Source organism: Hypanus sabinus, chromosome 2 (genome assembly GCF_030144855.1).
Source record: "Hypanus sabinus isolate sHypSab1 chromosome 2, sHypSab1.hap1, whole genome shotgun sequence".
Lineage (NCBI taxonomy): Eukaryota > Metazoa > Chordata > Chondrichthyes > Myliobatiformes > Dasyatidae > Hypanus > Hypanus sabinus.
In genome coordinates this window covers 101725593-101741321 of record NC_082707.1, presented here as the reverse complement: position 1 = coordinate 101741321, position 15729 = coordinate 101725593, and the positions used below count along the sequence as shown (strand labels likewise).

Here is a 15729-nt window from a genome sequence, read left to right as displayed (position 1 = left end):
TCAAAGTAGCATTACAAGTGCAGAAATATACAAATATTAGAAGAGAAATAAGAAAGAATAAAAAATAAGTTACCTCAGACTGTCTAACAGGAGGGGGAGGGGTCATCACTTCCCCAGCTATAGGATGACTTATAAAGAGCCTAATGGCCAAGGATAAGAATGACCTCATATAGTGCCCTTTGGAGCAGTGCAGTTGTCTTAGTCTCTTACTGAAAGTGCTCCTCTGTTCAGCCAAGGTAGCATGCAGAGGGTGAGAAACATTGTCTGGAATTGCTAGGATTTTCTGTAGGGTCCTTTGTTCTACCACAGCTTCCAGTGTGTCCAGTTTGACTCCTATAACAGAGCCAGCCTTTCTAATCAGTTTATTGAGCCTGTGGCATCACCTGTATGGATGCCATTGCCCCAGTACACCACTGCATAGAAGATTGTCCTGGTGACAACAGACTGGTAGAACATGTGAAGGAGAGTCCTGCATATTCCAAAGGACCACATTTCCCTCAGGAAGCAGAGATGACTCTAGTCCTTCTTGTACACAGCCTCTGTGTTGGTGCTCCACTCAAGTCTGGTATCCAGGTGCATTCTCAGGTACTAGTAGGTCCTCACCACATCCATGTCCTCCACCATCAATAGTAACAGGGAGCAGTGCAGGCTTAGTCTTCCTAAAGTCCATCACCATCTCCTTTGTCTTACTGACGTTGAGCTGCAGACGATTCAGCTTGCACCACTTAACACAATTCCTCCAACAGTTTCATCAAATCTTCGCAAAATTTTAAGGAAGTAGAGGCGCTACCATGCTTTCTTCTTAATTGCACTTATGTGCTGGGCCCAGGGCAGGTCCTGTGACATGATGACACCAAAGTCTCTTGCAAATTTCTATTTTCTAACTGGGTGCTTCACCATCTGATATGAGAGGTAACTGCGCAGGATCGGAAAAAGCTGCTGCAAGTTTTAAACTCAGCTATTTCCTCCCTGGGCATGAGCCTCCCCAACATCAAGGACATCTTCAAAAGGCAATGCCTCAAAAAGGCAGCATCCATCATTAAGGATCCCATCACCAAGGGCGTGCCATCTTCTCATTACTACCATTAAGAAGGAGGTACAGGAGGCTGAAGGCAGACACTCAATGTTTTAAGAACAGCTTCTCCTCTGCCATCAGATTTCTGAATGGACAATGAACCCATGTACACTACCTTCATATATACATTTCTTTGTGCTCTTTTTGCATTACTTATTAATTATTTACAAATATATTCCATTCTGTATTGTATTTTATAGGTTTTCATTGTATTGCAATGTGCTGCTGACACAAATCAACCAATTTCATGACATTTGCCAGTGATGTTAACCTGTTTCTGATCACAGTGTTGCTTACTAAAGTACCCATGGCTGACACTGTGTATTTCTGCTGCATTGGTCCTAAACAGAAATATTTGATGATCCCCTTCAGAGCTCCATGCAGAGTCACCATTTTCCGACACACCATGATCCCAACTTCTCTCAGCCCCTCCACTCACTCCTCACTCATCTCCATCCAGGTCCTCCGCATCCCTTTCCCTAATGCACCAGTGTCTAAGACCTTCATACTATCCGAAGTATAGTTTCCAATTGTTTAGACCTCAGTGAAAATGATGGCAAAAGTAAAAGGTCTTGCCATGAAGCCCAGAAGCTGGTGGTTTGAACAGAACTTCACAGCAAGTCCTTCTGGATAGCAAGATTACACTCAGAAAATAATATGCTTTGATTTAATATTCATAGTCTTTTTGGGAGCAGAGAGTAGGCTGTGCTGTAATCAGTGACCCAGTATTCAGTCCATTATCCCTGTTGTACTTGTCTCCGGCAGCAGTCATCCTGCTCAAACCTGTGCTTTTCTGTTCCACAAGGCTCTATGAAAAGCAATAACCAGGCCACTAAGTTTCAGTTTTACTGCTTGTGATGGAGACAAATGTTCAAAAATATTTTAAAGGATGAAGGATTCAACATAAACTTTCACAAGGAGACAGTAATAGTCAAAATCGGCTGAAGGGAGGGGTCTCTACAATGTGGATATGGAAAGAATGTTTCTACTTACGCGAAAATCTACAACAGGGAGGGGGTCACACTTTTAAAACAGTAATGACAGTGCTCCTCCATAAAAGGCAAAGGCCGTGGAGGCAGAGTCTTTGAATAATTTTAAAGCAGAGGTACATACTGTTTTGATAAATGGGTGCCAGGATAGCCTGCAAATGAGGTTACATTTAAAACAGCCATGATGGCATTAAATGATGGATCAGGTATGAGCAGCTGAATGCCAACTCCTGCTCCTAATCCATTTGTTGATAAACTCAACAATAAAAACAGAAAACTGCTGAGTTGTGAGATCACATCAAGGGTTTATGATTTTAATTACGGCAGAGAACACTTCAATATGACTTTTGTTTTACAACTATAGCATCGTTGGTAATTTGCACTGATAAGCCAATAAGTTATTTGAAATTCAAGTAAAATTTTCAGACAGCTGGAAGCTGATGTTTGGGTTGAACATTTGAATAGAGGATAAGAAATTATTTCTAAGCATGTTGTCTCTCCAGCACTAGTTCACATAGACCACAAGGTTGCCATGATCTAGTCCCAGTCTATCATTTCAAACAGTTTTCTGTATTACTTTTAGCTTCAATGTGGAGAACTTTCATAAGGAAACAAACATCTCTGTTGATTGATCCCTTGGAATTCTCATTTGAAATACATTCAGTGGCACTTCCAGTACCTAATAAAGTGGTCACTAACTGTACGTTCATGGTCTTCTGCTGCTGCAGCCCATCCACTTCAAGGTTCAACATGTTGTGCAGTCAGAGATGCTCTTCTGCACACCACTGTTGTAAGCACCTGGTTACCTGAGTTACTGTTGCCTTCCTGTCAACTTGAACCAGTCTGCCCATTCTCCTCTGACCTCTTATTAGCAAGGCATTTACACCCACAGAACTGCCATTCACTGGATTTTGTTTTATTTTGTTTTTGCACTTTTCTCTGTGAACTCTAAAGACTGGTGTGTGTGAAAATCCCACAGCAGTTTCTGAGATATTCAAACCACACCACTGACACAAGTCACTAAGATCACATTTCTTCCCCATTCTGATCTTTGGTCTGAAGAACAACTGAACCTCTTGACCATGTCTGCATGCTTTTATGCATTGAGTTGCTGCCACATGATTGGTTGATTTAGATATTTGCATTAATGAACAGATGTATCTAATAAAATGGCCTCTGAGAATATTCATCAATGACAGAGTCTTACAGCACAGGAAAAATCTCTTGACCACCAAGCAACAGTTTACTCTAATCATAAAGTTATTCTCTCCACACTCTTATCAACTCCCCACACTAGTGACAATCAACTTTGGCCAATTAACCTTTCAACTTGAAGGCCTTTGTTATGTACCAGGAAACGGCAACACCTGCAGTCCTGGAACAATATGCAAACTGAATAGAGACAACACTTAGGTCAGGTCTACCAGCTGCATCACTGTACCCCTCCACCCCTGTTTTGATTTTGTTACTAAATGCTTTTACTTTGGTATTTCAGATAGCTGGGACATTGGCTTCTCAATAAGTCATTTGGTATGTGGATAACAGAGCTTTCTTCCTGGTACTAATCTTCACTGGGATTTTCCATGCCACTGCTAACTTAGTCTCTCAGTCACATAAAAGAGTACAGCACAGGAGCAGGTCCTGCCACCCACAACGTTGTGCCAGGCTAATTTAACTAGCAACTAAACACCAAACTAAACCATTCCCTCTGCCTGCACAATGTCCATGTCCCTCCATTCTTTTCACATTCATGTCATTATCTAGGAACCTTTTAGATGCATCTATCATATTTACCTCCACTAGCATTCCTGGCAGCACATTCCAGGCACCCCTACTCTGTATAAAGAAAATTGCCCTGCACATCTCCTTTGAACTTATCCTCTGTCACCTTAAATGCATCCCCCTAGTATTGAACATGTTAACCCTGGGAAAAATATAACAGCTACCGACTCTGTGCCTCTCATAACCAGTTAAGAAAGCTTATGGTGTGTTTGCTTTCATATGTCGAGGGATAGAGTTTAAGAAGTGTGCGGTAATGATGTAGTTCTATAAAACTCTGGTTAGGCCACACTTGGAATACTGTGTCCAGTTCTGGTTGTCTCACTATAGGAAGGTTGTGGAAACATTGGAAAGGGTACAGAGGAGATTTACCAGGATGCTGCCTGGTTTAGAGAGTATGCATTATGATCAGAGATTAAGGGAGCTAGGGCTTTACTCTTTGGAGAGAAGAAGGATGAGAGGAGACATGATAGAGGTGTACAAGATATTAAGAAGAATAGATAGAGTGGACAGTCAGCGCCTCTTCCCCAGGGCACCACTGCTCAGTACAAGAGGACATGGCTTTAAGGTAAGGGGTGGGAAGTTCAAGGAGTATATTAGATGAAGGTTTTTTTACTCAGAGAGTGGTTGTTGCATGAAATGCACTGCCTGAGTCAGTGGTGGAGGCAGATGAATAGTGAAATTTAAGAGACTACTAGACAGGTATATGGAGGAATTTAAGGTGGGTGGTTATATGGGAGGCAGGGTTTGAGGGTCAGCGCAACATTGTGGGCCAAAGGGCCTGTACTGTGCTGTACTATTCTATGTTCTATAAACTTCTATCAGATCTCCCATTTAGCCTCCACCACTCCAGAAGAAACACAACCCAAGTTTGTCCGACATCTTCTTAAAGAACAATCCTTTAATCCAGGCAGCATCCTTGTCACCCTCTGTGGTGCCCTTTCTAAAACCTGCATACCTTTACCAGACAACACACACAAAATGCTGGTGGAACACAGCAGGCCAGGCAGCATCTATAGGGAGAAGCGCTGTCAATGTTTCGGGCCCAGACCCTTCATCATTTTGTGTATGTTGTTTGAATTTCCAGCATCTGCAGATTTCCTTGTGTTGACCTTTACCAGAACAGGGCAAATAGAATTGAATGCAGTACTTCAGGTGTGGCCAATGTTTCATAAAGCTGCAACATAACTTTCTGACTCCTGAGCTCAGTGCCTCGACTAACAAATGCAAGTTTGCCATGTGCTTTCTTTATTACCATATCAACCTGTACAGCCACTTTCAAAGAGCTTTGGACTTGGACACCTCAGTCCCTCTGTACACCAGTGGTGTTAAGAGCCCTGTGCACTTTTCCTTTACAGTTGATTTCCCTCACACTTGGCTAGATTAAATTCCATTTAACATTTTTCTGCCCATATATGCAGTTGATCTATATTCCCCTATATCCTTTGGCAATCTTCTACACAATCAACAGTGCTGCCAATCTTTGTAATGTCTGTGAACCTTGTAGTCCATTCATCCATGCCGTCTTTCAGTTATGCCACCTGTCATGCACGTTATCCAATTTGGAAATCCAAAATATCATTCAGTATTTGTGCACTTCAGTATCTTTAGTGGTTTCACATCACACCCAAACACAAAATTAAATATTTGTATATTTTACACACATTCTCTCTGTCCTTTGAACGATTAAAACAAATTGAGTAGGTAACTTCTCATTCACTGAGGAAGAATTTACACTCCAACTATGGGTGTGCTTGTTTCTGTCATTTGCTCACTGCTGACGTTTCGGGCAGCAATGAAGGTCCTCCATTTCTGGCAGTGTTCAAAGCTTCCTTCATTGTGTCAGTAGCTTCCTCTCAGTTTTCACTACAGTCGTGTATACAGGTTCTAGGTGGAGAGTCAGGAATACCATTATACTCAGATGTAGAAGGATTCTTCATTGCTGTTTACATCACAATTTTGTTTTACCAGTCAGGGTTGTTAGCCCTGAGGTGAACCCTTGAACCTGGAGGACTGGCGGACCACTCTCTACCCTTTGACCTGTTTCGATTTGTGACCCTACCAAGAGCGAAAGCATAAAACCCTGAGTCCAGACTCTCTGGGTCATTGAGGCATGTAAGCCTCCAAACCCCAACAAGGTTCTGGTCCTCTTGCAGGTTGTTTCTGTTACCCTCAACATTACTTAAAAACATCAAACTAGATTATAGATAACAATAACTGGAACACGTGGACTGGTGATCCAAGGGTGATCTGGGGGTGTTGACTTCCACAGTTAAATACATTATTGGACTCCCAGGCTAATGAAGCTACCTGTCAAAGATTCAAGACTGTCACAGTAGATTGTGCGTGGGATGAGGGTGGGGATTGGATGTTGTGGAGCTGGGGCCTCGGTATAATTGATGGGGGTTTGTTTGAGTTAAATGTGCTGTGCGTGTGCGAGGGCAGGGGTTAGGTGATATGGAAAGTGTGTCATAGTGTGGTTGTAAATTGTACTTGGTATTTGGTGGAGTGTGAGGTGAATGTTGTGAAGCTTTGCTGTTGTGGGAGTGGGTGTTGCAGGGTTGGTGTTGTGAGGGGGGGATGTACACGTGAAAGGCTTTGGGTGTTGATGGAGTGGGATAGACACTTGGGCTTGTTGGGAAGCTGCTGTTCAGCTAGGAGGAGTAAGGTGGAAGGCAGACACAGGCTGTTTCCACCTCACTGCTGGGCTGGACGCTCTCTCCTTTTGAAACTCACATGGCCTAATGAACCTTTTCACCTCCTACAGCAAAATGATGGGCAGTTCACTGTGATCCAGCTGGTGGGTATGCTGCGGGGCATAGCTGCAGGGATGAAGTATCTGTCAGAGATGAATTACGTACATCGTGACCTGGCTGCTCGCAACATCCTAGTCAACAGCAACCTGGTGTGCAAGGTGTCTGACTTCGGCCTCTCTCGCTACCTCCAGGATGACACTTCTGATCCTACCTACACCAGTTCTCTGGTGAGTCTGACTCTCACATTAACTGTACCTGGTGCACGGGATAGCTTGGGTGTTAGTGATGGCGGTGTGGGAGTGGTGGGGGAGATATGGTTGTGGAGTGATGCTGGGGAGTGGTAGTTGAGAAGAGGTGATTGGGGATTGTGGTTGGCAAACAGTGGTGTATTTTGCTGGTTTGAGGAGGGGCTAGTATTGCGGGAATGAGTTTGTTTTGGTGTTTGTGATTTGGTGTAGGTACCAAGATATGTGAATCTCTGAAGTTCAGAAATACGTGGTGGAGATGAGGGAAAATGTGAAGGAGGAATAATCAGGCAGGTGGAAGGAGAATGGTATCAGAATAAACTCCCAGTTTTCACCTCCTGCCTGCATTGTTGACTGGTTACAAAAGAAAACACAGATTGCTTGTGGTTTTTGTTGCATTTGATCACTTCCTTATGACCTATCTTGGCTGATGTTGAAAGTGTGCTGGCTCATGGCCAATACTTAACTCTGCACCATTACTGCCTAGGAAACCATCATTGTGCAGCTCTAAGTGACAAGGTGCAAGTCTTGGCACAGTCCTGCTTTCCTACCTCTTGTTTTTAATATTGTGACCTTGTCATCTGCAAATGCCTGCCCAACCTCCATTGTAAACTGGTTACAGAATGAACTCCCACCATCTTTTCCAGAGTTGCAGCTTCAGTATAAGTGGAAGATGCTGACCTGGACTGCTGAGGTGACCACGGTACCTAAACTGTACCTTACTATGAACGTGGTTTCTGGTCTTTGTTGACCCTTTAGATAGTCTCTACATTCAGAGGTGACTTTGAGGTGTGAACCTGATTTATTGATCTCTGAACCAGAATACGTGAGAGAAATCCATTTAAAGCGAATTTGTGTTTGCCTGCACTAAACTCCATGGGAGTATTTTCAGTCAACGTTGACAATAGGTGATGATGGAGCCAGAAGGATAGAGGGAGACTTTAATTCCAGACTGGTCATTTACCTCAGTTTTTTTAACATCGAAAAACCTATCAAACTCTGTCTTGAATATCTTCCATGACTGAACCTTCACAACTGTCCGAAGCAGCAAATTCTAAATACTATCTAACATTCTAAATGCTCCCCAAATAACAAAATTATAGAAGAGTACAGTTCCTGTACATGAAAACAATCAATTTGTTGAAATGAAGCCTAGACAGTAACACACGCACATGCACACACATATGCACAATCACACACACACACACTGTCTCTCTCTCTCCCTCTCTCTCACACACACACACACACTCTCTCTCTCTCTCACACACACTGTCTCTCTCTCTCTCTCCCTCTCTCTCACACACACACACACACTCTCTCTCTCACACACACTGTCTCTCTCTCTCTCTCTCTCTCTCTCTCTCACACACACACTGTCTCTCTCTCTCTCCCTCTCTCTCACACACACACACACACTGTCTCTCTCTCTCTCTCTCACACACACACTGTCTCTCTCTCTCTCTCTCTCTCTCTCTCTCTCCCTCTCTCTCTCTCACACACACACACTGTGTCTCTCTCTCTCTCTCTCTCTCTCTCTCTCTCTCTCTCTCTCTCTCTCTCTCTCTCACTCTCTCTCACACACACACACACACACACACACACACACACACACACGGGCGCACGCACACACTCAAACACTATGGTCTGCAGCATTGTGCTATCTGTTTTTGACAGGCTATGGGTTGATACAAATAGAATACCTCTATCTAGTACGAAGTAATGACAGTAAGCAGCCAAGCGAGTCAGTGACAGCCCTTGTATAATATGAAAGGCTTGCTTCAACTAGTTTAAACATGGCAGTGTCAGTGGGTGACAGTGATGCAGGTGTTGCTGTCAAAGGGAGAACACACCACTACCATTCAACTGTTTCCCTTCTCTTTCATTCATTCAAAGCAGAAGAAGCTGATGCTTGACCACGTTTAATAAATAATTAAGTGCTGAAATGAAAAAGCAATTACTTCCAGGCTGCTTGGATGTACGAGGCTGTTTATTTGGAGTCAGTATATTTTGGTTACACAAGATGCCAGTGCCACAGGTATTCATAACAAAATGGAAATCACTGAATCATAGAAACATAACCCAGAAGGAGGCCATTCAGCCCACTGTGATCATGCTAAGAAAAAGAGGAACTGCAGTATATAAGTAGCTCTTTGATTTACAACCCTATAATTTTCCAGGCCTTGCCCATTCAGTGAATTTTCTTGCTGTAATGCTTCTCCCTAGTCATAGAATCATAAAACCGTACAGAAGGTAAATAGATCTTTCAGAGCACCTGTTCCATGCCAACCACTACAACCCTTGTCTCATTCACTAATGTTCTGTCTAAAACCTTCTAAATTTATGTTTCCTAAGTATGATTCTTTTTGCTGGGGAGTAAGTCCTTCCATATCATTTCAACTGTCCTATTCTAATTTTATGCAGCCTTTTTAATTCTCCTCTCAGCTTCTTTTGTAAACAGCCTGGTTAGACTTTCTTCTTGAGTATAATTTTCCAGACTTGGCGACATAATTATCAATAGGCTGCACAGTAGCCCGGTGATTAACACAATGCTTTATAGCAGCCATCTGTAGGATCAGGGGCCGATTCATTACCAGCACCACTCTTCCTGTCATCAAGGAATGGGCCAGTAACATTATGAAGGATCCCACACAGCAGCTTATAGTGGGTTTGTCCCACTCATATTAGTGAGGAGGCTATGTATCCTCCATGCCAGGACCACTAGACTCAAAAAACAGTTACTTTCCCGATGACTCATCAACAACTCCACCAAGTAACCCCACCACGACTTTATTTCCCATCAGTCACCTGCTGTAACATCAACAGCATAGCATCACTGTGGATATACAGTCACTTTATGTATATTGCTATCTAATGTATTTATTGGCTGTTTCTACTTCATTATTGTATTCTTCACCTTTTATCTTATTTTTGTGCTGCATCAGATACAAATAAACAGTTATTTCATTCTCCTTCCACTTGTGTACAGGAAGTGACATTAAACAATCTGGAATCTTTCAGATGCTGAAGATGAACTTGTGATCTCTTGGTCTGCTATGCTACATTTTGGCCCTTGCATCTTCTTGTCTCCCTGTTCTGCACTTTCTCTGCAACTGCAACTCTATATTCTGCATTTTTTCCCTTCTTGTATCATCTCGATATAACTATGTTTGGCATGATTAACAGGAACGTGTGACCATAATAAACCAATTCAGAATCAGGTTAAATATCACCAATATATGTCATGAAATTTGTTTAAATTAATTAACCAATTAATGCTGCTATAACATTATTCATATACCTGGTGATCTCTTCTGTACATTGACTAAAACAGCAAGTTCCCCTATGCCTTGTTAGCCCTTTTATATGTCTGTTTTGCCAAGGCTCCTGTGTATCACCATATGGTTCAATATCGCACTGAACATGGAACAGTGACATATAATTCAGGCTCCACATGGTTCAGTTTCACTGTACAGAGAACAGTGACATATAATTCAGGCTCCACATGGTTTAGTATCACTGTACAGGGAACAGTGACATATAATTCAGGCTCCACATGGTTTAGTATCACTGTACAGGGAACAGTGACATATAATTCAGGCTCCACATGGTTTAGTATCACTGTACAGGGAACAGTGACATATAATTCAGGCTCCACATGGTTTAGTATCACTGTACAGGGAACAGTGACATATAATTCAGGCTCCACATGGTTCAGTATCACTGTACAGGGAACAGTGACATATTATTCAGGCTCCACGTGGTTTAGTTTCACTGTACAGGGAACAGTGACATATAATTCAGGCTCCACATGGTTTAGTATCACTGTACAGGGAACAGTGACATATTATTCAGGCTCCATGTGGTTTAGTATCACTGTACAGGGAACAGTGACATATTATTCAGGCTCCACGTGGTTTAGTATCACTGTACAGGGAACAGTGACATATTATTCAGGCTCCACATGGTTCAGTATCACTGTACAGGGAACAGTGATATATTATTCAGGCTCCACGTGGTTTAGTTTCACTGTACAGGGAACAGTGTCATATTATTCAGGCTCCACATGGTTTAGTATCACTGTACAGGGAACAGTGACATATTATTCAGGCTCCACATGGTTTAGTATCACTGTACAGGGAACAGTGACATATTATTCAGGCTCCACATGGTTTAGTATCACTGTACAGGGAACAGTGACATATTATTCAGGCTCCACGTGGTTTAGTATCACTGTACAGGGAACAGTGACATATAATTCAGGCTCCACATGGTTCAGTTTCACTGTACAGGGAACAGTGACATATTATTCAGGCTCCACGTGGTTTAGTTTCACTGTACAGGGAACAGTGACATATAATTCAGGCTCCTATGTTTAACCATATGGTTCCATATCACACTGCCTGTTGTGTATTCCACAGGTTTGTTTGCCATCTCCATCATTATTTCACACTTGGATGAAACTCTATTTCCCAGTGTTTTATCTACCAGTTGATGTTAGGTGCAGCTTTCAGCTTTTTTCCTCCTTGTTAACCATGCTGCTAGTTTTAATATCATCTGCAAAATTCTTACTTGTGGGCCATGAATCTGTCTAAGTTTTCAATGCATCATTAACTACAAGGAATGTCCTGCTGAGGACTGCCAGCCTTCCAGTCTCTTGCAATCCCTTCAATCATAGGTTTTCTCTTTCTGCTACTGAACTAACTTCAAAAGTCATCCAACCCTTTAGCCCATTAGCTCCTTACCAAGGATCAAGTACCCATTCATCTAATCCTGTATCGATCTCATTTGAAGGCTTCCTACAATCCCATAATTGTCACTCCTCCATACAGCTTTGCCACACTGGAGGCAATCTATGGAAGCCATTTAGAATGGTGGGTTAATTGTAGTGGCTTTAGAGTATGGAGGAGACCAGACTATCCAGGAGAAATTGATATGGATCCAGGAAGAATGTGCAAGTGCCATGGGTAGCAGGTTGATCCTATTTCAATCTAACCTGCTGCATCCACTTAGATCCCCTAAACTGATACTTGTACAGTTTGTCTACTAGTTGAATGAACAGCCTCTAATGCACAACCATTATTTGTTACCTCTTCAAGAAATTAAACCCAGCCTTCTCTAGACCAATCTGTGCCGACTATGTTGCTTATTCCAACAACTTTCTCGTGATTTGTACTGTTCTTCACAATTCTTTCCAGATTTGTCAGTGTTAGGCTTAACTTTCTCCAGTTTTTGCAGTCTTTTACTTTTTCAATGTAGTTAAAGAGGACTAAAAATAATATAAATAAAGCTAGAACCGTAACCTACCTTTATAGTTTTTTTCCACGTAGCTCAGCTGAATTCACAGGGAAAGGAAAATGCAGAATGTGTGTAAAGTATTAAAGTGAAGTCCTTATGAAGGGTCTTGGACTGAAATGTTTAACTGCGTATTTCCCTGCATAGTTGCTGCCTGATCTGCTGAATTACTCCAGCATTTTGTCTGTGTTACTCTGGATTTCTGGCATCTACAGAATTCTCTGTGTTTATTAAAGTAAAGGTTAATTTTTTTTTAAGAATCATGGTCCATTGTGTATGTGTTAGTGCATGTCAATCAATAGTTATATTGATACCACAAGGAAACCTGGGTCAAATATAGGAACAGCAAGACTTAGTTTGTTAATGACATTCTCTATGATAACGAAGTAACCTTGGAAATTATGATTAATCGTGTAACAATATTCATGTGTAGGCACCATTCTGTTTTGTGACCTCTTCACCCACTTTGCTGTTCACAGTCATTTTCTGGAGCCACTTTCTATTATGTGTGTTAGGAAGTCTATTAGAAACCAGCTGAGGAAAACACAACTCAATATTTTGCTTACTCGTTGCTTATAAAATTTACATCCGTTACATTATGTTAATAGGCATGAGTGAAATCATGATGAAGGGTTTCGGCCTGAAACGTCATCACTACCTCCTCCCATAAATGCTGTCTGGCCTGCTGAGTTCTGCCAGCATTTCGTGTTTTTTATGAGTGAAATCTTACTGTCCTTGATTAGCTGCTCTCTTGATGTGCTGCCGTCCTTCCACTGTAGTTCAAAGTTCAAAGTGATTTTATTACCAAAATAAGTATACTGTATGCTAATATATCCTTGAGATTCATTTTCTGGCAGGCACTTACAGGGGAAAAATACAATAGAATGTTACGAAAAAGTTTACTTAGACAAAGACTGATACAATGTGTAAAAGACGACAACCTGCAAATAAAATTAATGCTGATAATGTAAAGAGTCACTGAAAGTGAGTATATCGCTCATAGAATCAGTGATGAGTAGTGGGGATTGAAGTTATCCAAGCTGGTTCAGGAGCCTGATAGTTGTAGGGAAATAAGTGTCGTTGAACTTGGTAGCATGGTACCTTTGGCCAAATGGCAGGAGTGAAAAAGGCCACCAACTGGGTGTGGGGAGTCTTTGATGATGGATGCTGTTTTCTTGTGGCAAATGTACACAGTGGTGGGCAGGGCTTAGCCTGAGGTGGTATTGTTATGCCTTCTTTGTGATGGCACTTACATACTGGTCCCATTATAGATCCTCTGATATGTTAACATCAAGGAATTTAGAGCAATGCTTATCCCACTTAGCACAATACCATGAGATTTAAAAGGATCTGGGGTCAATTTTAGAAAACTTAGTACTTCACCCTCACACTTTTATGCTACCTGCCACCTCCTTGGTTTGTCTGACCAGGCAGTGGGACCGGACAGGACAGGACATACCCAGGATGATAGAGGAGTCTGGCATATTGCTGTTAGGTATGATCTGCGAGAACAGCATTGCTTGGTTATTCAATGAACGATCTGCTGGAAGATCTCAGTGGAAAGAAAAACCCACTGACAAGAACAGTGCTGCTGCACTGACCACTACCTTCTAGAGGCCAGGCAACAGCTCTCGGAAACCTCCTCTTACCAACCCCCGGACAATGGTCACATTGACTAACACCATGCTGTCTCTTCCAGCATGATCACTACATCAGGATCCCACTTCTGTCTCGTACTGAAGGTCCACAAAGAGAACTGACCTGGTAGGCCCATTGTTTCTGTCTGCTCTCGCCCCACCAAACCCATATCATAACTCGACTCCATTCTCTTTCCCCTTGTCCAGCCCCTTCCCACCTTCATCTGGGACACCTAGCACAGCACCACTTGAACAATCTCTGATTCCCTGGTCCCTGTGGCCTCAGCCATTCACTATGGATGCTCAGCCTTTATACATCTCCATAATTCCTTTCCTCCCACAGAGATGCTGTTTCACCAGCTGAGTTCCTCCAGCAGATTGTCTGTTGCCACAGTTTCCAGCACCTGTAGTCTCTTGTGTATCTAGCTAGGTCAGTGCTTGACACAGTGAGGGTATCTTGTTCACTTGGCTGGTAACTACTACAACTAGCAGCTGTCAACTATCATATCTGTGTTAGTTGCTCCATCAAATGCCTTTGTTATTTTTTCGAATATTCCTGATGTGCAGTCGGTCTAGGATATTTATCCCTCTCATATTGCCTTGTATACAGACGATCGAGTCTGTATTGTGTCCATGAACCGTTATTTCCCACCACTTTGCAGTCTGTCTTTTCAGGATAATGACCAATGTTCCATTACCCTGATATGTTAATATATCCTGAACCAGAGACTGAACTTGCTAGGATGATCATTAACTGAGGATAAAATGTGAGTTTATATCTCGGTTCATTGACTCTTCATTAGAACTGAACGTTTTATTTTTAAATTTCAGGTTTCACTTTTCACTTCCATTAACCTGTTTTGATTGTGGGGAAATACCTCACACTATTCAAGACCATCTGCTTGAGCTCTACTGAACTATTGAACAGATACTGACTAACTTGTTGGTTATTTGGTGGGATGTGCTCAGTAAAAGAGTGGCTGCAAAAATGCAATAGCATTTTTATTTGCATGTTACTGCTTTGAGATTTATTTAATGTGAATGTGGTTCCTCTGTGCATTGTTTGAATGCATAACTTAAATACACTGTCTATATATTTATAATATTTTAATGTTCTTATGTTCTATGTGCTCTTTGAAATGGAAACACCTGGGTTCTCATTTTTTGCCTTTTCCTCCAGTGGGAATTGAAAGCATCCGAGCCAAAAAATGTGTATAGAAATCCCATACATAAAAGCCACTTTATATGTGCTTTGATGCAGTAGCAACCATTTCCTGTTGAAACTCTGCTGAAGGAGAACAAGACTGGGCACTTTGAGGCCTGATTCACTGTATGCAAGTGCGATGTTGATATCAAGCTCTCGAGAATAATAACTATAACACAATCAATGAAAAACTGCACAAACTGTAAATACCAAAAGAAAGAAATAGTAATAATATTAATAAATAAGCAATAAATATTGAGAACTTGAGATGACGAGTTCTTGGGAATGAGTCCATAGGTTTTGGGTACAGTTGAGTGAAGTTATCCCCTCTGGTCCAGGAGCCTGATGGCTGAGGGGTTATTACTGTTCCTCATCCTGGTGGTGTGAGTCCTGAATCTTCCTCTAACTTTTTCCTGATGGCAGGAATGAGAAGACAGTATGATCTGAGTGGTGGGTCACTGTTACATTGCCCCTGTGGTGTAGGTAATTGGGGGTAATTGATGAGAATGTGTTGTAAATGAGCAGTCAATGGTTGGTGTAGACTTGGTGGGCTGCCGATCCTGTTTCCATGCCTCACTTTTATATAACTCTGCTCACTTGTAGCCTGGTGGAGAGTGCTCCTGGGATCCTTAAGATCTGGGAATGCCACCGTGAAGGAGCTCAGCAGAGAGCTGGATCATTCATAGTCACTGTCTTTCACACAGCTTGCCCAGTGTTTGGGTTCAGACTTTGTCTGAGGCCTGCCAGTGACA

General features: G+C 42.1%; 1 protein-coding gene across 2 annotated transcripts in view; it reads left to right on the top strand.

Annotated features, from left to right (window-relative positions):
- The window catches only part of LOC132381635 (ephrin type-B receptor 1), a 653754-nt gene that overhangs the window by 574795 nt on the left and 63230 nt on the right, over positions 1–15729 (top strand). For both annotated transcript variants that reach the window (XM_059951218.1, XM_059951207.1), the window contains exon 12: positions 6611–6826. In XM_059951218.1, coding sequence (XP_059807201.1) covers positions 6611–6826 — 216 coding nt within the window. The remainder of the gene's footprint in view (positions 1–6610; positions 6827–15729) is intronic.